Source organism: Acartia tonsa, chromosome 11 (genome assembly GCF_053477335.1).
Source record: "Acartia tonsa isolate MP-2025a chromosome 11, ASM5347733v1, whole genome shotgun sequence".
NCBI lineage: Eukaryota > Metazoa > Arthropoda > Copepoda > Calanoida > Acartiidae > Acartia > Acartia tonsa.
In genome coordinates, this window is record NC_137270.1 from 42,775,654 (window position 1) to 42,796,567 (window position 20,914).

Sequence of the window (20,914 nt, forward strand, 5' to 3'; positions counted from 1 at the left end):
ATTATGTTCAGGTCTCCTAGTGAGAGCGGCCAGCCTGATACCTGGTCAGAGCCAAGTGTGTTTGGAGACAGAGCAAGGTTCTATTCATATTATATTATGTTCAGGTCTCCTAGTGAGAGCGCTCAGCCTGATACCTGGTCAGAGCCAAGTGCGTTTGGAGACAAGGCAAGGTTCTATTCATATTATATTATGTTCAGGTCTCCTAGTGAGAGCGGTCAGCCTGATACCTGGTCAGAGCCAAGTGTGTTTGGAGACAGAGCAAGGTTCTATCCATACCTACCTGGTTCACCTGCCCTACTCAGGAATTTAAACAATCAAAGAAGTCAATGACATTAGTAAGGGGGACTTTGAAGGAACTAGGGCAAATGATTTTAAGCACCTTCCAGCAGTGAAACTGAGTATTTTATTGGTGAATGAATATAGGCTTATTATTAATGTAGTTATGGATTAAAAAAATTATGATTTACCATGGTTTTAATCAAAAATACTTTGGAATGTTAAGTATTTTTTCAAATGTTGTAAAAAGCAAAAGTACATTAATTAAACTGTTTACAATATTGCAAGTTACCACCTCTTTTTCTAAAAGTACATTTTTCATAGAAATAATATACTTTTCTTGAAACAACAATTTAAAACTCAACAAAACATTTGATAATATTTCATCCAAAAATGCTTATTATTTCAAAGTTTTTTTTCTTACAAAACCATGGTGAAAACTTAATTTTTAGTCTATATAATTAACCAATAAAATATCTAGATTCGCTGGTGAAAGGTGATTAAAAACTCTTGCTCTCATTCGTGTATAGCCCCCTTTAGTTTAGTTTATTGTCTATTGTCCTCTCCCTGTATTCCTATATTATATTTATGTAAATCTTAACTATGACAAAACATGTCACGTCTACATCAATCTCTTGTGCAATTTGCAAATTAATTTTCATTCAGAGTGATCAGTTTTATAAACACAAATTATCTTTAACGCAAAGTAGAATGATGTCTGTTTGTCTCTATCAAGCTTAAGATCTTATTAACCCCTATATATAATTTCAAGGCATATCTTGTGTTATAGTTTTATTTGGGGGGGGGGGGGGGGGGGAGGTGGGTTGATACACAAAAATCAAAATCCATCTCGATATCATTAAGTCCATTGATTCCAATTGATATGGAGAGGATTGTTCGGATTTTAAGCTCAAAAGAGTATATATTTACCACAGAAGTTTTAAAACAAGCACTAAATATTTAAATCTAAGCCAAAAAGGGAAATTATTTGTGTTTATGTTTATTTGACTAATCAGAGAGCAAGTTCAGTTTTTAAGCCAATAAGACAGGAGTGTGTCTTTTAATTTTGCCAAACAGAGAGCAAGTTTAGCCAATAAACGAGGAGTGTGTGTGTTTAAGTGGCCAATCATAGAGAAGTGTTTTATTTGACCAATAAGAGTGCCAATTTATAGTTTAATTTTTTTTAACCTATGACGGCAGAAAGTCGTACAGATATGATCAAAAATATAGTAGCTTCGCTACTAAAAAATATAATTTTTCCTTTAGAAAATTGTTGTATATTTATATTGTTTAAAATGTTGTCAGGGTTCAGAATGTAAGCAGAGAGCAGGACGAAGGTAAGTTAATTACAGGGCTCGGCAGCCGCGCATAAGCCTCAAGTTTTAACCCGATTGTGTGCAAAAAAAGAAATTCTGAAAAGATGGATTTCTGTGTAGGAAGAGATTGAGACATTAAGCTGAATTTTAAAGTGATAAAATTATAATTTTACTGTAGCTTACACGCGGCTTACGTGGGGTTGCCGAGCCCTGATTAATTATAAAGTTGCGGATATATGTTGAGCAAGAACAACCATGTCCATAATTAGCGCAGCAATAACAAGCTAACAACTAAACATTAAAGTTATATACTAAGAAAAAAAACCAGCAAAAATATGTTATTAGTTGTGGATCAAAACAAGGACTATGTTAATAACAAGCAAGCAATAATAAGCTAACAGTAGTGAAAAAAGTAGTCAGGAAAAAGTAGAATTTTTTTCATAAAAGATGAACAATCAAGTTTTATAGCATTAAAGTTTAACCGATAGCAAAACTAGGACACTAATCGTGAATTTGTATATAAACAAGGATGACAACATCCATGAAAGGGAAGCGCTGAAACGGTAGGACAAACGGACATCAACACTTGTACAGTGTCAGAACTGAATAATCAGAATATTAATGTGTAGATGCAAAATTGTAAGTAAATTTGTTGAAAAACTGCTTGATATAGAACAATGTTTATGGACATACTTACATTTTTAGGACTTAATTATAGAGTTGCTACGCTTATAATATTGTACTTTGTTGTCCCAGGAATTAGTATACAAAAAATCAGATCAATCGGATAATTAGATCACATAAAAATTTGTTGTTAAAAAAGTAAAAAATCAACATGTTTAAAATGGACGTACAGACAAATTAGTAATGATTATAGAGTTGCTTTCTAAATCGTACTTAACAACTACAGTTATCACCATACAAAGTTTGAAATCGATAGGACAATTCTAACATGCCTAAATTAACGAAAAAAACTATCCGTTACGGACGGACGGACCGACCCTAGTTATAGAAAAGCTTCAAATATGTCAATAAGTAGCGCAGCAATAACAATATAACAAGTAAATCTATTAATATAGTCCACTTGTATAGCACACCAATTAGAATCTAACAGTAGAGTAAAGAAAAAAAAATGCAGGAAAAATGATAATTCTTTTGATAAAAAATAACAATGAAGTTGATACACAAAAAATTAGAGAAAAGTGTATATTACTATACATAGTTATAGTTATCTTTAAAAAGTAAATAATTATATTCCATAATTCCTGATTTTAATATTAATACAACAGAAGCAGATATGCTTCTATTATAATGTCTACATGACATAAATTTAGGTAACTCAAATATTAAATTACTTTGATTTAAATTGAACATTAATTTATATTTTCAAAATAAAATATATTTTTGATTTAATAGTTTTAATTAAAAAAAATTTTTTTTTTGCCTTTTGTAAACCTAAAACACTTCTTTAACAAGGATGACAACATTCATAAAAAGCAAAGTACAAAAATCATGTATTGACAAACGGACAAAGTGAGTTATTCTTTGGTTACCATTCCCCTCCCCTCGGAAAGGGGCCGGACTTATAAAAATTGTAAAACAATAAAATAAGTATAGAGTAGCTGCGCTACTTAAAAATGAAATGTAAAAGTAGGTTAATAAGTATGCTAACATGTAATTATAAACAAAATGTATCCATCATTAGATATACAATTAGTTAGAATTAATTAATAAAAATACAAATTATTTGTATTTCATAAAACAAGGATGATAACATCCATAAGAAACAAAGCTCGAACTTTGAACCTCTTATTTTACCCCCTACAAAATTTTAAAAAATACATTAGATTACACCCTTCATTTTACCCTTCTCAAAAAAAGGCTTGGGCGTCCTTGATGACAGGTAAGCAATTAGCAGCATAACAGACAGACAGGCAGACTTTATGTAGAGTATAAATGGCAAGTGGACGTAGTAACCTTTAAACTTTTTTTAGCAGTCTATCTTTGATAGATTTTGAGAAACACAAAGTTGTTTTAAAATTTGTTGTAGTTAAGAGAAGAAATGTTGAACCGATGGATAAAACGATATTTCTTATAGTTATGCATTATTCAGCAAATTTTCTTTAAAAAACTTAGACCTCTATCTTCAATATTAGAAGAGAAAAACACATAGAGTGTAGATGGATTGATAATTTCTGAACATAAAAAAGTATTACATATCTCTGTTCTTAAAAACGTATATTGGAGGGAGACAACTTTTTGATTGATTTTACTTATGACAATTTTTAAGACACAAATTTTTCTAACTATATTTTTCTGTTTTAGGTGACTATACCTGCCGAGTTGATTTTAGACAGAGCCCAACAAAGTACCACAGGGTCAGGCTACGGGTTGTTGGTAAGTTCAATTTGCAAATACATATTAGGGCTCGGCAGCCACGCGTCAGCCGCGAAACCGCCTTAGTGAAATCGTCATATTATAACTTTAAAATTCAGTGGATGTCTAAACCTGTTCCGAAACGGACAATCCATCTTTTTTTTGTCACACTAGAGGTTTTAAATTTGAGGATCATGCGCAGCTGTCGAGCCCTGATACAAAATTATGATAAAAAGATAACATTATTTGTATAAAACAGTTCAATAATTACTAATTAGGAATTATAACCTAGAAGGAAGCAAACATTGGAGTAAATTGGTAAAGTCCCTTTCGTGGCAACGCTCCTTAAGGGTTCTATTCTTCGTTTTTTTTCACAGTAGCTTTTCTCCTATTTCTAGCCCCTGCGGGGGGCTCTAACCATGTGGGACAATCATTTAACCCAATATAACCTAACCTAACCTAAAATAATCTATCAAAAGCCATTTTAAAAATACGACGAATCGCCCCTTAAGGGGCGTTGCCACGGAAAGGACTATTCCCGATGTTGTGTATGTAAACCCGTTCTATCATTTGTTAGATTAAAAACTCTTTGCACTTAGAATAAATCTTGATTAATTTGAACAAACTACCAGTGTTTAAACTGTTCCACCAATAATTTTGTTCATCAATATTTTTTAAACTGTAAAACAATTCATCATCTTTTGAATTGTCCCTTAAGAATTCCCTTAAATGTCATTTTAAATTGGTGTATTTCCTGCAGGCTTCCTTTAAGACACTCTTTTTACATTGAGATTGCCTAAGGATTTTAATATCTTCTGAAATCAAAAGAAGTTTCTCTCACCCGAAAAAGTAAATTATAGAAAAGCTGTTGATCTGAAACAAAAACATATGTTTGACCTTTATGATAAAGTTAAAGATTCTCAAGAAGAAATGTACTTGTCATGAAAACTAGGGCTCGTCAACTAGTGTATTTTAGACGTTTTCTATAACGATTGCTGAAAAGTAGAGTATATCAATAGAGGGGGAAAAGGGTTAAATAAGTGGATATCCCCATCCCGAGGACCTTTAAATTGTGTCTTTGAAAATCAACCTATAGCTTTAGGAATATTGACCAGGAATAAGGTATAACCAACAAGCGAAATAAATATAAAATAATATTTGGGGGGCAAATGTAGAGGTCGTCAATTTTACGATGTGTTGCACCCCCAACGACAGCTGAAAAAATCGTATAGGTTTCATGATTTTTTCCCGAATTAATTTCGTTATTGGTAGAGGCTGATATTAACACAGCCAAGTCGCTATAAAAAAGAAGAACTCAATTTGCAAGCAGACGAAAAAGGTCCCTAACATCTACATTTATAGATTTATTTGATGAAAAAAGAGATTGACAATATTTGTGACTAAAATTAATTTAGCAGCTATGACTACATACATAATAAATTCACCAAACCTATTAGTGATTTTCAGTTGTCGTTTGGGGGGAGACTTAACGTCCTTTTTTCTGCCCCCCAAATATTATCTTAGATTTATTTCGCTTGCTGTTACTTTATTACTGCAGGATAGGGCAGCTAGTTATAGCTGCAAAAAGACATCTTGTAGTTGTAGATTGCTAAAAAAGTGGCATTTAAAAACAGCTACAGCTGCTAAGCCCGTATGCAATTATTAATGTAAGAAAAGACATTTAAAACTTTGTGTACAATTATGCAATGAACAGACTAAACAAGGATGGCATTATTGGTTAAACATAGCTAACAAATTTTATATTGATTAAAATACAAAATTGGATATAATTATAGCTTATTAAGTAATAGTTATTATCTAAACCGTATTATAGACAATTATCAGTTATAAGATAAATTCCGGTTTTGTTAGACCCGAGGGGCCAAAGTCGAACAAAAAAATGTAGAAACTTTTTTTTTCATTCAATAACTTGTGATGTTGCTGTTTTTAGGGAATGGTAAATTGATTTCAAAATGTTTTTTTTTCAATTCATTTCCTTTATAGATTCAAGATTACAAATTTCCAGGGAAGAAGGGATAGAAATATGGACTATAAATATTTTTTTGCATAGTAAAAGTCTTCTTTGTTTGCTATAATTATTTGAGGGATGAAGAAAGGGATGTAGATTAATTTTCTGCCTTTGTCTTCTCTCTGCATCCTGAAAAAAATCCACAATAAACTAGAATTGTTGTGCAAAAAAAGGAATGCGTTGTTCATAAGTAGCGCAGCCAAAGAAATCAGTAAAATTAAATAATTATAAAACCGAAAAAAACAGACGTTGGTATACATTAAGAAAATAAATGTTTAAATAAAATTGAGTTAAACATAATCCAATTAGTAAAGTTTATAATTTGTACATTAAGTTCAATTCAATCACTAAAACGATAGAATTTTTCATTTAAGAGAATCTTTAGATAAGTCCTGGCTATTTTATTTATAAATTAAAGTCTAAGGGTGGTTTTAGGCTATTTATTTACTCTCTTATCACTATTCGAGTACTGGCGACTTTCAAGCTATCTGCGCATTTATTTGTACATTATACAGAGTGCCATATGGACGTGTGAACAGAACCTAAATGTACAAAAGCTTTTTTTTCGGTAGAGAGGACAGTTTCATTTCTCATTTCTGACTCAATTTTAAAATTCTGCATTTTTTGAGTGATTCTCAAAATTTTGATGCAAATCAAAATTTGATTCAGAATTCCCAGGGATGGAGGGGACATTGGGCTGCGTATTCAACTAGTCCCCAAAGTCTTATAATACTGTTTTTTATTTGTTAACTTTACAAACTTGGGAACTTTCACTGAACTTTCATTTCTTGGTTAAGTATCTAAACATTTCAACCACTAATTGTAATCTAGACAAGGGGTAATTTTGTGTATCATCATTTAGGATGTACATCAATTTATCGGCCATTGTGTTATCCCTTTAAATCCTTGGCTTAACCCCCCCGCCCTCCCGACTACTCCATAACAACAACAATATATTTAGTATCAGAGTGTTTATACAGAGTTACACAAAATATGATTTTTAAAGCTGTTTTACGTGTCACAGTATGTATGAAGGTGCTTTGACTTTTGTGTCAGACCCTAAATTGGGACATAGTGCATTTCATTACCCTAGGTTAGGTAACTTCATTTTACTTTACAATAAAATCTAAAATGCAGCCGTTTTTGAGAAAATTAGATTTGAAAATTTCAAGTTCAATTTTCATCCACTAGGAGTTACCGCATAATCATGACAAGAAAAGCAAAGATTATTTATTTAAAATTTTGAACAAGTTTGCTTTCATAAAGTTCTTCATAAAACCACTCCTTAAGTGAGTTGATTCATGGCCATTTTTATCAGGTTTTACTTAAATAAATATAGAGAGGTTTTATGACAGACTTTATAAAAGCAAAGTTGTTCAAAATTTTGAATAAATAATATTTGCTTTTCTTGTCATGATTATGCGGTAACTCCTAGCATTTTAGATTTTGTTGAAAAGTGAAATGAAGTTACCTAACCTAGGGTAATGAAATGCACTATGTCCCAATTTAGGTTCTGACACAAAAGTCAAAGCACCTTCATACGCACTGTGGTGTATGGTACTGTATTTTACTAAACCCTGCGTAGCTAATAGAGGGCGAGATACACCACAAGATCTTATTTTGTATCTCTGAACCAAATCTTGCCTAATTATGTGCATCATTGATTATATAGTCCGACGTTCCTCAGACAACCAACCCTTTGGTTGGTGAAAGTCCTAAAAAGCCATGAATATGATTTTCATGTGTTTGGCTATAGCATTCCCACTAAACTAACTATTTACGTAGCATCGGTCTTTTTGATTTCTTTGATTATGACGCAGTGTTGGGATAAGATTAGAACCTATCACCTATCCGATGCGCGTTTATCGCCATAGTTAGATTTTTGTCTGGTGTTATTAATTGAAAGATCTTTCATAAAAATATGAAGACTCAGCAATAAGTAACCAACAACTAAATATCAAAAACATAAAAAACATTTTAATACAAGAAGATACTTCCAATAATAGCAGGTTTTTAAGAGATAGTTAACAGATTAGAATATTTTCATCAGTATTTATTCGTTTTTTTTTCAGTACAAAATTGTTGAAGAAAGTTTCTTTTTCACCTTTTCGCTTTGATATCTTATTTCAAAAAGCAGGAAAAAAGTTTTTTATTTCTTGGATTAAAGGATTGAATTTAAAATGAATTTACGTTGTATCATATTGTACAAGAGTTTTTTATTTCACTTTTTATGTCAAAATACTTAGATTGTTCTTTTTTAAAGTAGCGGTGATACTCTATGATTTACTTTGTAACGCTACGGGGTAAATAAGCTACTATTTAAGATAAAATTTCAGAGAGCGTCCAATATACAACTTGTTTTGTCCATTGGTCAAGCTGCAATAGACCACGGAACATTCGCTCTAAAATTTCCTTTTTTTTTACCGTTTGTTCATCATTGATGATTATTTTGTGCTTTGCTACTTATGGATGTTGTCATCCTTGTTCTTCAATTATTACAGGGATAAATTATTATAATTGTCCTTACATCATTTTATTTTTTTGTGCAACAAAAAATTATCTATAATTTACAGGGCGGCAGATCTAGGAGATTTCAAGGAATTTGATAATGACAATAAATTGATTTACTTAACAGTGTAATGCAAAATTACTCCTTTCGTAGATCAAAAGTATTGGTTGAAAAGTTTGGATACTATTAGCTTGAGGATTGGATAAAAGTACCCAAAGTTTTTGATTATTGGAAGAAGATTAATTTAGCATCCACTGTCTTATTCCTGTAACACTAATGATAATTCGATAACAGCTTTTTATCGCATCGTATTATAGACATCTTTCCGAGGATATTTAATTGAAAAATCATAAGATTAAAACCAGTTTTGTTGCCTCCAGGGAGCGAAAGATTTAATTTATTATGCATGGAAAATTGCCTATATTATATTACACGACACATAATTTTTCTGCATGTCTTAGAGCCAGTTCTAGTCCAGCGGATATTGAACGGTTTCGATGCCATACTGGAAAAACTGTTAATTATTACAAATCAAGTTTTTATTGGAGTTAGCAGTATTATTACTAGAAATAATGACCTACTCTTTTTACAATATTTTTATTATTACAAGAGAATTCGAATTTTCAGTAAACTTTTAAAACAAACATGCATGTTTACTGTTTTGATTATAGAGTAAAACAATAGAAGGGGAAGGGGTTAAACAACTGTATGCCCCCACCCCGAGGATCCTGTAGCGCCTTTCTATTTGAAAATCAACCAATAGCGTCGGGAATATTAACACAGACAAGTCGCTACAAAAAAGGTATAACCAATTAAATAATTAATTAGGTCAAGTAACATTGAGTTCTGGGTAGCCCTGCAGTAATATAGACCCCGCAGGGTTATATCGCTCCCCAGCGGTCAGGCATAAAGCCCCTCCCCCTTAATTTTAATTTATTTAAAAATTAAGGAAAGTGGTTGTTGTTGCTCAACCGAAACTTTGTGTAAAGCACATTCAAAGCCCTAATTAAGCATGCATTGGTGTTAGTCCTTAAAAATTCAGCCCTTAATCCAATGATTTACTTTGGCACAAAAATAATAATAATCCAGAAAGGAGAACAATTCTATAAAACAATTAGTAGAACAGGGAAATTATCCAGTACAACTTTTGTGCTGTTATTAAATCAACATAAGACTACAGTCATTAATATATTGCTCCTTTTATAGGCAAAGCTTGTCTACATTCTACCTGGCAGTTTCCCTTATATTGCATCTGGACAACAAATTATATTTTTTATATGAAAACGTGTTTTTTGATGCTTATTTATGGTTAGGTAATGATTTAAAATCCCGTAGGGATAGAGCCCCGAGAGGTTAGGGCCCTCCTCAGGGGATACATATAAGTTAAGAGATAGATTTCAGTGAAATCACCATATTATACCCTTCTTGTTATCCACTATACGGATAAAACTTTAAAACTTTCTTTAGTTTTTTTCCGCACCCTTTTACAGCTTCTTTGCTTATGGATATAATTATCCTTGATTATGGAAATATTGTTATTGCCCAGATTATGATATTGTTTATTATACAATTCATTTTTTTGTCCTATAAAAAACATGAATTAATTAACAGTGAAGCTTATCTTAAAATAAGGTACATCTTTCCGGATAGATCTACAAAAAGTTTTAGTCGTCCTATCGATTTAATTCCTTGTAATGAGATTTTTTTGAGGAGATGCGATTTTAAAAGCGTAGCAACACTTTACATGAACACATTAACAGAACATAATTGTTTCTAAGAAAGTAAGTACGTCCATAATAAACATCATATAAAATCCTACTCTACCAAAAATCTTGTTGTCATCCTTGTTTAACACAGCTTTTATGTCATACAAAAAATGAATTTATAATGTTTATTTATTCAAATTAATTATGATAATGAAGTAGTAATAGTTTCATATTTAAGCATAAAATATAATTTACTAACGTAGAAATTCTTATAAAAACATAACGGAATCTTTAATTTAACACTAATCTTTTTTAGTTGATGTCAATACATTTAAAATATGTGGGTGTTAATGGGACAAAGCAAATGATTGGATAGGAGTTTCTTTTTAGTAGCGAAGCTACTATATAATTAACTTTGTCTTTCCGTCCGTCACTCCGTAACGCTATGGGGGAAACGTAATTTTCTCGGCTCATATTCAAGATAGACATCTGAAATTTTCAGTGAAGATTCTTATGACATATGCCCATCTATTCTAATCATTGTTTTGTCCATCTGTCTGTTATTTATGGTGCTAGATCGATTCCTAGATTTTCAAGTTTTCGTGGTTTTCTCAATTCCTTTTCAAGAGAGAGGGCTGAAATTTTCAGGGATTATTTAATTTTAGATTTTACATATTTTCACAAAGCTTTTTTTGAGATTTGTATATTAATTGGGGTGCTAAATCGATTCCTAGATTTTTAGGTTTTCGTGATTTTAAAAGTTGCGCGATTTTAAAGGTTTCGCGATTTCCCTGTTTCATCCAGTTTAATGTTTAATGTATGTCACTTAAGTTTAATCTCGATACCCATTCATAATTTTTGTTGTCATCCTTGTTATTATCTATGTAAAACTATAAAGAAACATACTATAAAAACTCCTTGGCTTAACTAGGGAATTTTTAAGGATTTGACCCATATCATTATAATGTCAGCCATGACCAACATATAGTCGATATAAATCGACATTTTAATTTCTTTGACTTTCAGATACTTGAAAAAATTAATTAATTAAAAAGTGTCAGTTTTTTATATAAAATAATAAAAAGCATGTATAAAATTAAAAGACAAATTAGACAAAATAGTTTTTAGTTAGTAACAAAGTATTCCTACAAAAAAGGGGAAAAATGATCAACAAAAAAATATATTGAGATATGCAAATGTTCGATGCCTTTAAAGAATTAAAGCCTTTGCTCATAGGAGGGTTGAGTGAGGCCACCTCCTAGGACATTCCCCCCTCCCCTAAATAGCCTAAAACCTTCCCTTAACCAATGAAAAACGACCAATTTACAATAATAGTAACCTTTGTTTTTGGTTATTTTGCTATTTTATTTTTATTTTAGCTGGCTTGTATTCTAACTTTTAGTTTATTTTACTGAAAGGTTATTAATTATTAAACTGATGTATGTTTGCCTAGCTACATGGAATTTTATTCTGAAACAAGGACAATTACGGCCATTAGTGGCTAAGCGATAAATAGAGATTTAGCAAGATAGACAGAGGAACATGTACAGATTCATCGAAAAAGTCACTAAAAAATTTGGGAATAGTCCCTTTCGTGGCAACACCCCTTAAGGGTCGAGATGTTTTATTTTCACAGTAGCTTTTTATGGGTTATTTTAGGTTAGGTTAGGTGATTGCCCCGCAGGGGTAGAGCCCCCCGCAGGTGCTAGAAATAGGAGAAAAGTTACGATGAATCAAACCTTAAGGGGCGTTGCCATGAAAGTGAATATACTAGTTGGGTTTCTCCTTTTCAAAAAAGCTTTAAATAAGTTACAAGTAAGATTCTAGAATATTTTTCTTTCTCTCTCTTCTTTCTCTTTCTTTCTCTTTCTTTCTCTTTCTTTCTCTTTCTTTCTCTTTCTTTCTCTTTCTTTCTCTTTCTTTCTCTCTCTTTCTTTCTCTTTCTTTCTATTACTTTCTCTTTCTTTCTCTATTGTTCTCTTTCTTTCTTTTTCTTTCTCTTCTTTCTTTTTCTTTCTTTCTCTTTCTTTCTCTTTCTTTCTCTTTCTTTCTCTTTCTTTCTCTTTCTTTCTCTTTCTTTCTCTCTCTTTCTTTCTCTTTCTTTCTATTACTTTCTCTTTCTTTCTCTATTGTTCTCTTTCTTTCTTTTTCTTTCTCTTCTTTCTTTTTCTTTCTTTCTCTTTCTTTCTCTTTCTTTCTCTTTCTTTCTCTTTCTTTCTCTTTCTTTCTCTCTCTTTCTTTCTCTTTCTTTCTCTTACTTTCTCTTTCTTTCTCTCTCTTTCTTTCTCTTTCTTTCTCTTACTTTCTCTTTCTTTCTCTTTCTTTCTCTTTCTTTCTCTTTCTTTCTTTTTCTTTTTCTTTCTCTTCTTTCTTTTTCTTTCTCTTCTTTCTCTCTCTTTCTCTTCTTTCTTCCTCTTTCTCCCTCTTTTTCTTTCTCTTTGTTGTTTATACCTATCTCTGTTCCTTTGTATACTAACCCTGTCATCATATTAATTATACAGGGAGGCAGGGAAAGCACCCAAAGGTACCAAAATTTTTATAAACAATCTATTATTCGCTGGAATATTTGGAATATTATAATATGTTGATTGGATTATACGAACTTTAAATTTCCAAACTTTTCCACCATTAATTTTATTCTACAGTATGGGTAATATTGATTAGCTTAGTGGGGGGTAGATTAAACTACTTTATTGTACTATGCCTTATCCCTTAAAATCCCTGTAATTTATATGACAAAATTGACACACACATTTAGGACAGATTGCTATGAGCTATGCTTTAAACATTTGTATTGTATTTAAGTAAAGCAGCTACTCTATACATTAGGGTATGTCGGAACGTCCATCAGCCAGTATGTAACAACATTGAAATTGTTTACTAGATTTTCTTTTTGTTCTTTACAACTTGAAATAATTTGCTCTTTTTTCTTCAAGTAACATTTTATTGTTCTTTTCTCATCCAGGCTATTGTAAATTCTAAATATCAATTTACAGTTTCTCTTTCGTACAGATTTAAAATGCATAAAATGCAATAAATCTATTTTTCTCCTAAATCAAACATATTAGATTTTAACTTATTTGTGAATTTTACGTATATTAACCATAAGACAAAAGAAAATTTGTTAATTATTTTCCGCTGCAAAAAAATGGCAGGCAAATTCATGATCTGATTTTGTACAATGTGTATACTATACGTTAAAAGCTTTTTTGAGATTTAGAAATATTTGTAAAAGGTTTTTATTTACTGAAATGAGATTTTTAAACCAAGTATTTATTATTAAAACTTGCCCGTACATTTATGGAATATTGGGTGTCTGGCTTCTAAAAAAATAATAAAATTATAAGTTTAACTTTTTTTTCCACAAGCCCTCTATAAAGAAAAAAGCCAATTGGAAGTCGGAAATTTTGTTGACTCGTCGTCCTAGGAATTACCTTAAACCTTGTGCTACACTGTACACTATGTAGCCTAACCTGACAAAATCTAAAGTAACAAAAATAGACAAGAAAAACTACACTTTTTCCTATTTCAAATTCATTTTTAATAAACGGGAAGGGGGAGTGGAGTTTTTGTGCTTGGCGGAAAACCGCTATTAATTGCTTAAGACGGATATCAAATGCTTTGGTTAAATCAAACTAACTATAAAGTTCTTTCATTCTAAGAAATCTGAAAATTAAATCTTAATTTTGATAAAATTCATCAATTAGTATGTTTATAAAGAAATATAATCATTTTGCATAATCATTAAGTTAATCATTTACGGAGAATTATTAATCACTGGTGGATGCACTCCTAGCATCTAGGGGCTCTGCATTCAAAGATTTTTTAAAAATAGCCTAAAACCATCCCTAAAACCACCCCTTTTCTTTATTCTTTAACATCTTAATTGGTACTGATGATCTCTTAATTAGTGAAACAATTGTATTCCATAAATAAAATAATTAAAAATTAAGTTGTGTTTATATATTTACTACTCTATATAATAGGATAATATAGTTGCTTCTTATTAATAACTCACTTTTCAGATTCACAATTAAAAAACTTATCTTGTAAGTCAATTCTTACATAGTTGGAGAGAATTGAAAGTAAATTACTGTCTAGGTTTTATAATCATATTCTCTTATCCGCAGGCCTAAAAATATTGGAAATTTTTATGAAATCTTGGTTATTTGGTGATGTTGGCTCCTCATTATTTCCATTAAATTTTACAAAGCAAGGATAATTATTTCTAAAACAAGCACTGCAAAAAATATATAGTAGCAAAAATACTCTATACTCTATGTGTTCTGTCTGTCTGTCTATTCTTCTGAGGCTAGGGATGGTTAATTTTAATTAGTAGCATTCTTCACTTCCCCACACCTTTTGCTAACAAATAATTAAATTGACACTTTCATTAGAACTTTTAGACACTTAGAAAGCCCAAAACTGTAATTTTCTATAAAAAAAGTTTAAGGAACCCGTTTAATGTGTGCCATTGTTATGAGGGAAAACACGCAATTTTCAATTAAACTTTACTTAACTTTTACACAGACAAAACGTCTTAAAGGTGTTTCTATCAAACAGGAAGTTCTTTATAGCAACTAAAAAATAACATCATATTACAATAGTCCATTATTCTAATATGACGTAATTCGGATTTTTCGGTCGAAAGTTTTGAAATTTAGTGCATATAAAAAAGTGGATAAATTAAAAAAAACTTTCGGCTGAAAAATCCCAAATTACGTCATATTAGAATAATGGACCATTCTAATATGACGTCATTTTTTTTATAGACACTATAAAGAGCTTTTAAATTGTGCATTTACTCTAGAGAGAGGTGACATTGGACTATAAATTGTACAGGTACCCAAAGTAAATTATACAGGCACCCAAAGTAAATTGTACAGGTACCCAAAGTTTTACTAAATTTTCTATTCTTAATTGATAGATGTTATAGTAAGAAAGCACTGGATATCAGGGATTTAAAGGGATAAGACAATGGTCGATAAATTGATGTACATCCCCAATAATGATGTACAAAATTATCCCCTTTGTTGATTAAAATTGGTGGTTGAAACGGTTGGACACTCAAATTAATTAACCAATCAATCAAAATTCAATAACGGTCCCCAAACTAGTTGAGCCATCGAATAAGAAAACTTTATTACAAATTTTTGTGGACTAGTGTAATAAACAGCTCATTTTCCCCTCCCTTCCAGACTGAATACGGATATTCCAAAGATTTTGCTATTTCAATTGGTTGATTTTTTGTCTATAATTCAATGACACCCGTCTAAAGGTATTTTCAATGTAGAGAAGTTAATACAATTAGATCAGGGACAATTGGCGATAAATGTTTTTTCCTTATCTATTTATTGAGTCAAAATAAATCTTTGGTAATTGGTAAATATTGAAATTTATCTGCCATTGTCTCATCCCTCCCTGGATCTTATGTAATATTTCGTTCTTCCAATTAAACTTTATATAATCCATTTTAACCAAATTCAAATTTGGTTTGGTTTCAAAAGGAAGATCTGTTTGACATACTTAATACTTATGTAATCATCCATATAAATGGCTACGATAAAGGGAAAACGTTTTTAGTAGCAAAGCTACTCAATAATAATAAGTCTATATGTCCGTCTGAAACGTTTTGGGTGAAACATGATTTTCTTACGAAACGAAATTTTCAGGGCTTAAATAAGTTCACATTCATCATTTTCATTAAGATTCATTAATTAATTGGGGTGCTATACCGATTCCTAGATTTTTAAGTTTTTATGATTTTCTCAACTCCTATTCAAGATAGACAGCTTTAATTCTCAAGGATTGAATAAGTTCAAATTCTGCATACTTCTATCAAGTTTTGTTGATAATTGCTTATTATTTTTCAGATATTAAAAATTAACCTTTTTTTGGGCGGGGGGGGGGGGGGATATTTGTTTCAATTGGCGATTTCTTCACAAGAAAGTTATAAACCTTACTTGGACATATAAGTAGCTTAGCTGTAAAGGAGAACTATATCTGTTCAGCGGTTAGCAACATACTAAGCTACATATAGACAGACAGAAAGAAAAACATCTTGTTACTTTACATAAGGATGATTAAGATTTTTTTTTATAGCTATTGTCTTCCTTGTTTTTTAATCACGAAATGAATAAAAATGACTACAAAGTTATTTTTATCAGAAAAAGATGAATGGTTATGGCTACTTATTTAAATATAATTACTGGCATTCAATGAACTTACATATAAATATATTTTTACAAATGAGATACATATGTTAAATTTAATGTTTAAATTTCTTAGAAGTGCTAAAAATTTATATACAACAGCTAGAATAGCTGTATGAGCTAATATGTACAAAAATGCATAACCAAAGTTTGAGTATATAATATGTTTATTAAGCATGAATATTCTTTTACAGAGAAGAACTCTATTGCATCAATAGTAGGTGTATTGTATTCTAGGTGTTATTGGTGCAAAACTTAAGGAAATGCTAACCAAGCAAGATTTTAAAAAGTCCACAAAGTTTATAAGCTAAAGAGTTTGGTAATGACATTAGAAAAGTTTTGATCCCAGTATTAATTACAGTCTAATGTCCTCTCACTCAATTATAAATTTATTGTTTTAGTGCCCTGTGGAATTCCAGAACTGCATAATGTGGAAGGAGAAAGAATCACAAGTTCCATTGGTCCTTACAGAGAGGGACATACAATTTCTATTGTATGCACAGTTAGAGGAGGTAATTATCTTTATATTTGTCCTTACAGAGAGGGACATACAATTTCTATTGTATGCACAGTTAGAGGAGGTAATTATCTTTATATTTGTCCTTACAGATAGGGACATACAATTTCTATTGTATGCACAGTCAGAGGAGGTAAATATCTTTATATTGGTCCTTACAGAGAGGGACATACAATTTCTATTGTATTAGAGGAGGTAATTATCTTTATATTTGTCCTTACAGATAGGGACATACAATTTCTATTGTATGCACAGTTAGAGGAGATGATTATCTTTCTATTGGTCTTTACAGAGAAGGACATGCAATTTCTGTTGTATGTATTGTTGGAGGAGGAGGTGATTATCTTTATATTTGTCCTTACAGAGAAGGACATACAATTTCTATTGTTTGCACATTTAAAGGAAGTCAATATCTTTTTATTGGGCCTTATAGGGAAGGACATACAATTTCTATTGTAAGTACTGTTAGAGGAGGTAATTATTGTTCTATTGGTTCTAATAGAGAGGGACATACAATTTCTATTGTATGCACAGTTGGAGGAGGTAATAGCTTTCTTTTGGTTAAATAAGGACATACAATATATATTGTATTTAATTTTGTATTTTTTATACATTTAACTATTGCTCTATTTATTGCTCAATCAATCATTACATCTATCTATCACCTTATCTATTGCTCTATCTATCCTTCTAACAAACACTTTATAATCCATTATCTATCAAACTATAACCAATGTATCAATCAATCTGTCTATAACATTCAGGGAAGCCTCCCCCAAGCGTCCATTGGTACAGAGATGATGTACTGATAGACACAACAGATCAATCCCATCAGAACCAAGTTGTCAAGAACAGAGTCATCATTGATAACTTTAAGAGAAATCATCTAAATTCCAGGTAAGATATTTGTTAGCGCAGAGCTTGCATAAACGCACAAGAAAGAGGTAATTGAAGCAGCAAAACCGAACAATTTATCAAATAATATTTTCGCTACTACATATATAAACAGGAATCTAAAGGGATAAGACACAGAACGATGATTTAATGTTAATCCCCAATGATAATACACAAAATTACACCTTCTGTAGATTGCAATTAGTAGTTGAACATTTGGACATTCAACTTAATTAACCAACCAATTAAAATTCAAGAAAGTTGTTAAGCCAACGAATAGTAAAACTTAAATATAAAACTTTAGGTGCTAGTGTATCTAATATCCTAATGTCCTCTCCCTCCCTGATCTATAAAGCTTTCATACTTATTGTTAAGCAATTCCACAAATTAATATAAAAACTTTATTGTATTTTAGTCTCTGCGCATAAATAAGAGTACTAAATATAACATTTGACTGTAAATTACATTCGTACCCAATCTTTTATTTTATTATTTTTATAATTTGTTGTTTCGAAAACTTTGGGTACTTTAATTGAATTTTGATTGGTTGGTTCCAAACTGGTTGAGTCCAAACTTTTGAACCAATAACTTTAATCTACTATTATCTTTGGAGATTTTATCATCCATTGTCTTATCCCTAAAATATATGGGTACCAGTATAATTTATGATCCACTGTCCCCTCCCTTCCTGGCATGCATAACTGCATAACTACATAACTACAACAACATTGTTTATACAAGGTGTGTCTTCACTCCCGCACAACAACCACATTGTCAAATCATCCAGGGATCTATAGGGATAATACAATGACAGATAAATTGATGTACCTAACCAATGATGGTACACAAAATTATCCCCTCTGTAGATTAAAATTAGTGGTTGAAACGTTTGAAGACTCAACTAAATGAAGCCAATCAAAATTCGCTTAACTCCCCAAAGTTGTTAATTCAACGAAAAACTTGGGGACTGGTGAATTAAACTCTGATAACTACAACATTATTTACTAGGTGTTTTCTCACTCCAGCACAAGAACCATATTGTCAAATTATCCATCGATCTAAAGAGATAATGGGCGTTTTTCTTATTAGTAGAGCTTCGCTTTATAGATGCTGCCAACATTGTTTTTGTCTTGTTATTTAAAAAGAGATAACCTAGAGACATACTGTCTAAATCAGCCAATAGGAAAATACTAAAGGTACATTCAAGACATCTCATTGGTTGAAACATTTCACAGATCTTGGGTAAATTAATTCATGTAAAAATTTCTTCTATGGTATCTCAATTTCACAGAATAAGTTCGCATTCTAAAAATCATATTTTGTTGCAAATAATGTCGCCCGTATCTCTACTAGTAATCCTTATTTAAGTTTGACGAAAAATTGGATCAGATGGACAATCTAGATATATTATGTCTAATACTGTTTAGAAAACTAGCTGCTTCGCCCCTAGAGGCCTCTAGAGGCACTTGAGGAGATGAAAGTGAAATCTCAAAACCCATTTTTTAAATTTAGATTTTAAAGATAAGAAGAAAAAAAATTTGGGGATGGGGGGAAATGGGGGTAATTTCTCTTGGTTGGGTGGTAGTACCCTTCCCCAAAATAGTTACAAACCTTCCCGGGACCTATTAGAAGCTACCCTGTTAAGGAGAATTCGATCGGTTCAGCGGTTAGCAAGATCATTCGGTACACACAGACAGACAAATAGACAAATAGATATCCTGTTACTTTATTATAACTTATAAGTATGTAATTCTTTTGCTGATTTTAATGCACACCTTTGTATAAATGAAAAGAACCCATTTCCTAAATTAAACTTTCTTGTTTGCAAATTAACAAAAATCTGTAATCAATAATTATAACTCAAAATAAGAATGACATCATTCGATACAGCGAAGCTTAGTAAGTCAATAATAAACAGAAGAACAATTAAATGAATAGAGAATTTAAATAAAATTTAATGAATTTTAATAGATAAGACAAAAAGCGTTACATTTATGTATGTACTGTACAATAGACTATATAAGTTTGAAGGAATTTTAATTAATATAATAGATTTGAAATCTGCATAAAATTTTAAGGGTTTTTTATAAAATTCGTTTTTTATATAATTCTTTATTTAAAGGCGCAAATACGATTTAAGTTAATTAATTTTGACATCTGTGATTGGTGGATTGAAAACTATCTGCGCTCTGATTGGAGAAGCTTAAGTGTCGTACATCATTCAACCAATTAGAGCGCGGGTAGGTTTCAATCTAGCTTTCCAATTGGTCAAAATAAATTAACTTAAATCGTATTTGCACCGTTAAATAAAGAATTAAATAAAAAACGAATTTAATAAAAAACCCTTAAAATTTTATGCAGATTTCAAATCTATTATATTAATTAAAATTCCTTCAAACTTATATAGTCTACTGTACAATACATTTATAATGATAAGAAACATAAATTTGCGTACTAATTCATTCTACTTAACTTAAATATTGTAATAAAATTATATATTTTTCCTTAAAACAATAGTTCATTTATCATTTTAAAGTAATGTATTGGAGAGTAAGATGTAAATGTATAGTTAAGTAGGGATACGGGGATATGACAGTGGACGAATGAAAAGTTTATTGTGATATATAAAGAATGTCCTTACCCTTCCTTCATGTAAGATGTTAGTGGCTACGCCCCTTAAGGCCTCAAGGGGCACTTGAGGAGGGAGAATTTGATTTTCTATTTTAGATTTAAAGAAAAAGTAATTTTTTTATTTTATTTTTTATCAATTTAATTTTTTTCCTAGGGGGTTAGAATAGTTATAAACCTTTCCAGGACATATATGAATAACCAAATCGGTTTAGCAGTTAGCGAGATCCTTCGGTATAGACATACAAACATCCTGTTACTTTTTTATATGGATTAAGACCCTTCCACAGTATCTTGTGTGTAGTTCTGCCTTTTGTAGAACCATGAATGAAATTTATTTTGTCTTTGTCTGTGACGAGGTTAAATTGAGGAAAACACTAAATTATATTAGTACCTAAAGGTTTATTAACATGTTCATTCATCAGTTGTCTTAAAATTTTGTACTTTTTAT

At 31.0% G+C, this 20,914-nt stretch overlaps 1 protein-coding gene across 1 annotated transcript in view; it reads left to right on the top strand.

Moving 5' to 3' along the window:
- Positions 1-20,914, top strand: part of LOC145331741 (nephrin-like) — a 103,458-nt gene that overhangs the window by 18,902 nt on the left and 63,642 nt on the right. The window contains exons 6-10 of the mRNA XM_080176574.1: positions 198-298; positions 1,578-1,613; positions 3,918-3,989; positions 16,826-16,936; positions 17,706-17,838. Of these exons, the coding sequence (XP_080032700.1) occupies positions 198-298; positions 1,578-1,613; positions 3,918-3,989; positions 16,826-16,936; positions 17,706-17,838 (453 nt within the window). The remainder of the gene's footprint in view (positions 1-197; positions 299-1,577; positions 1,614-3,917; positions 3,990-16,825; positions 16,937-17,705; positions 17,839-20,914) is intronic.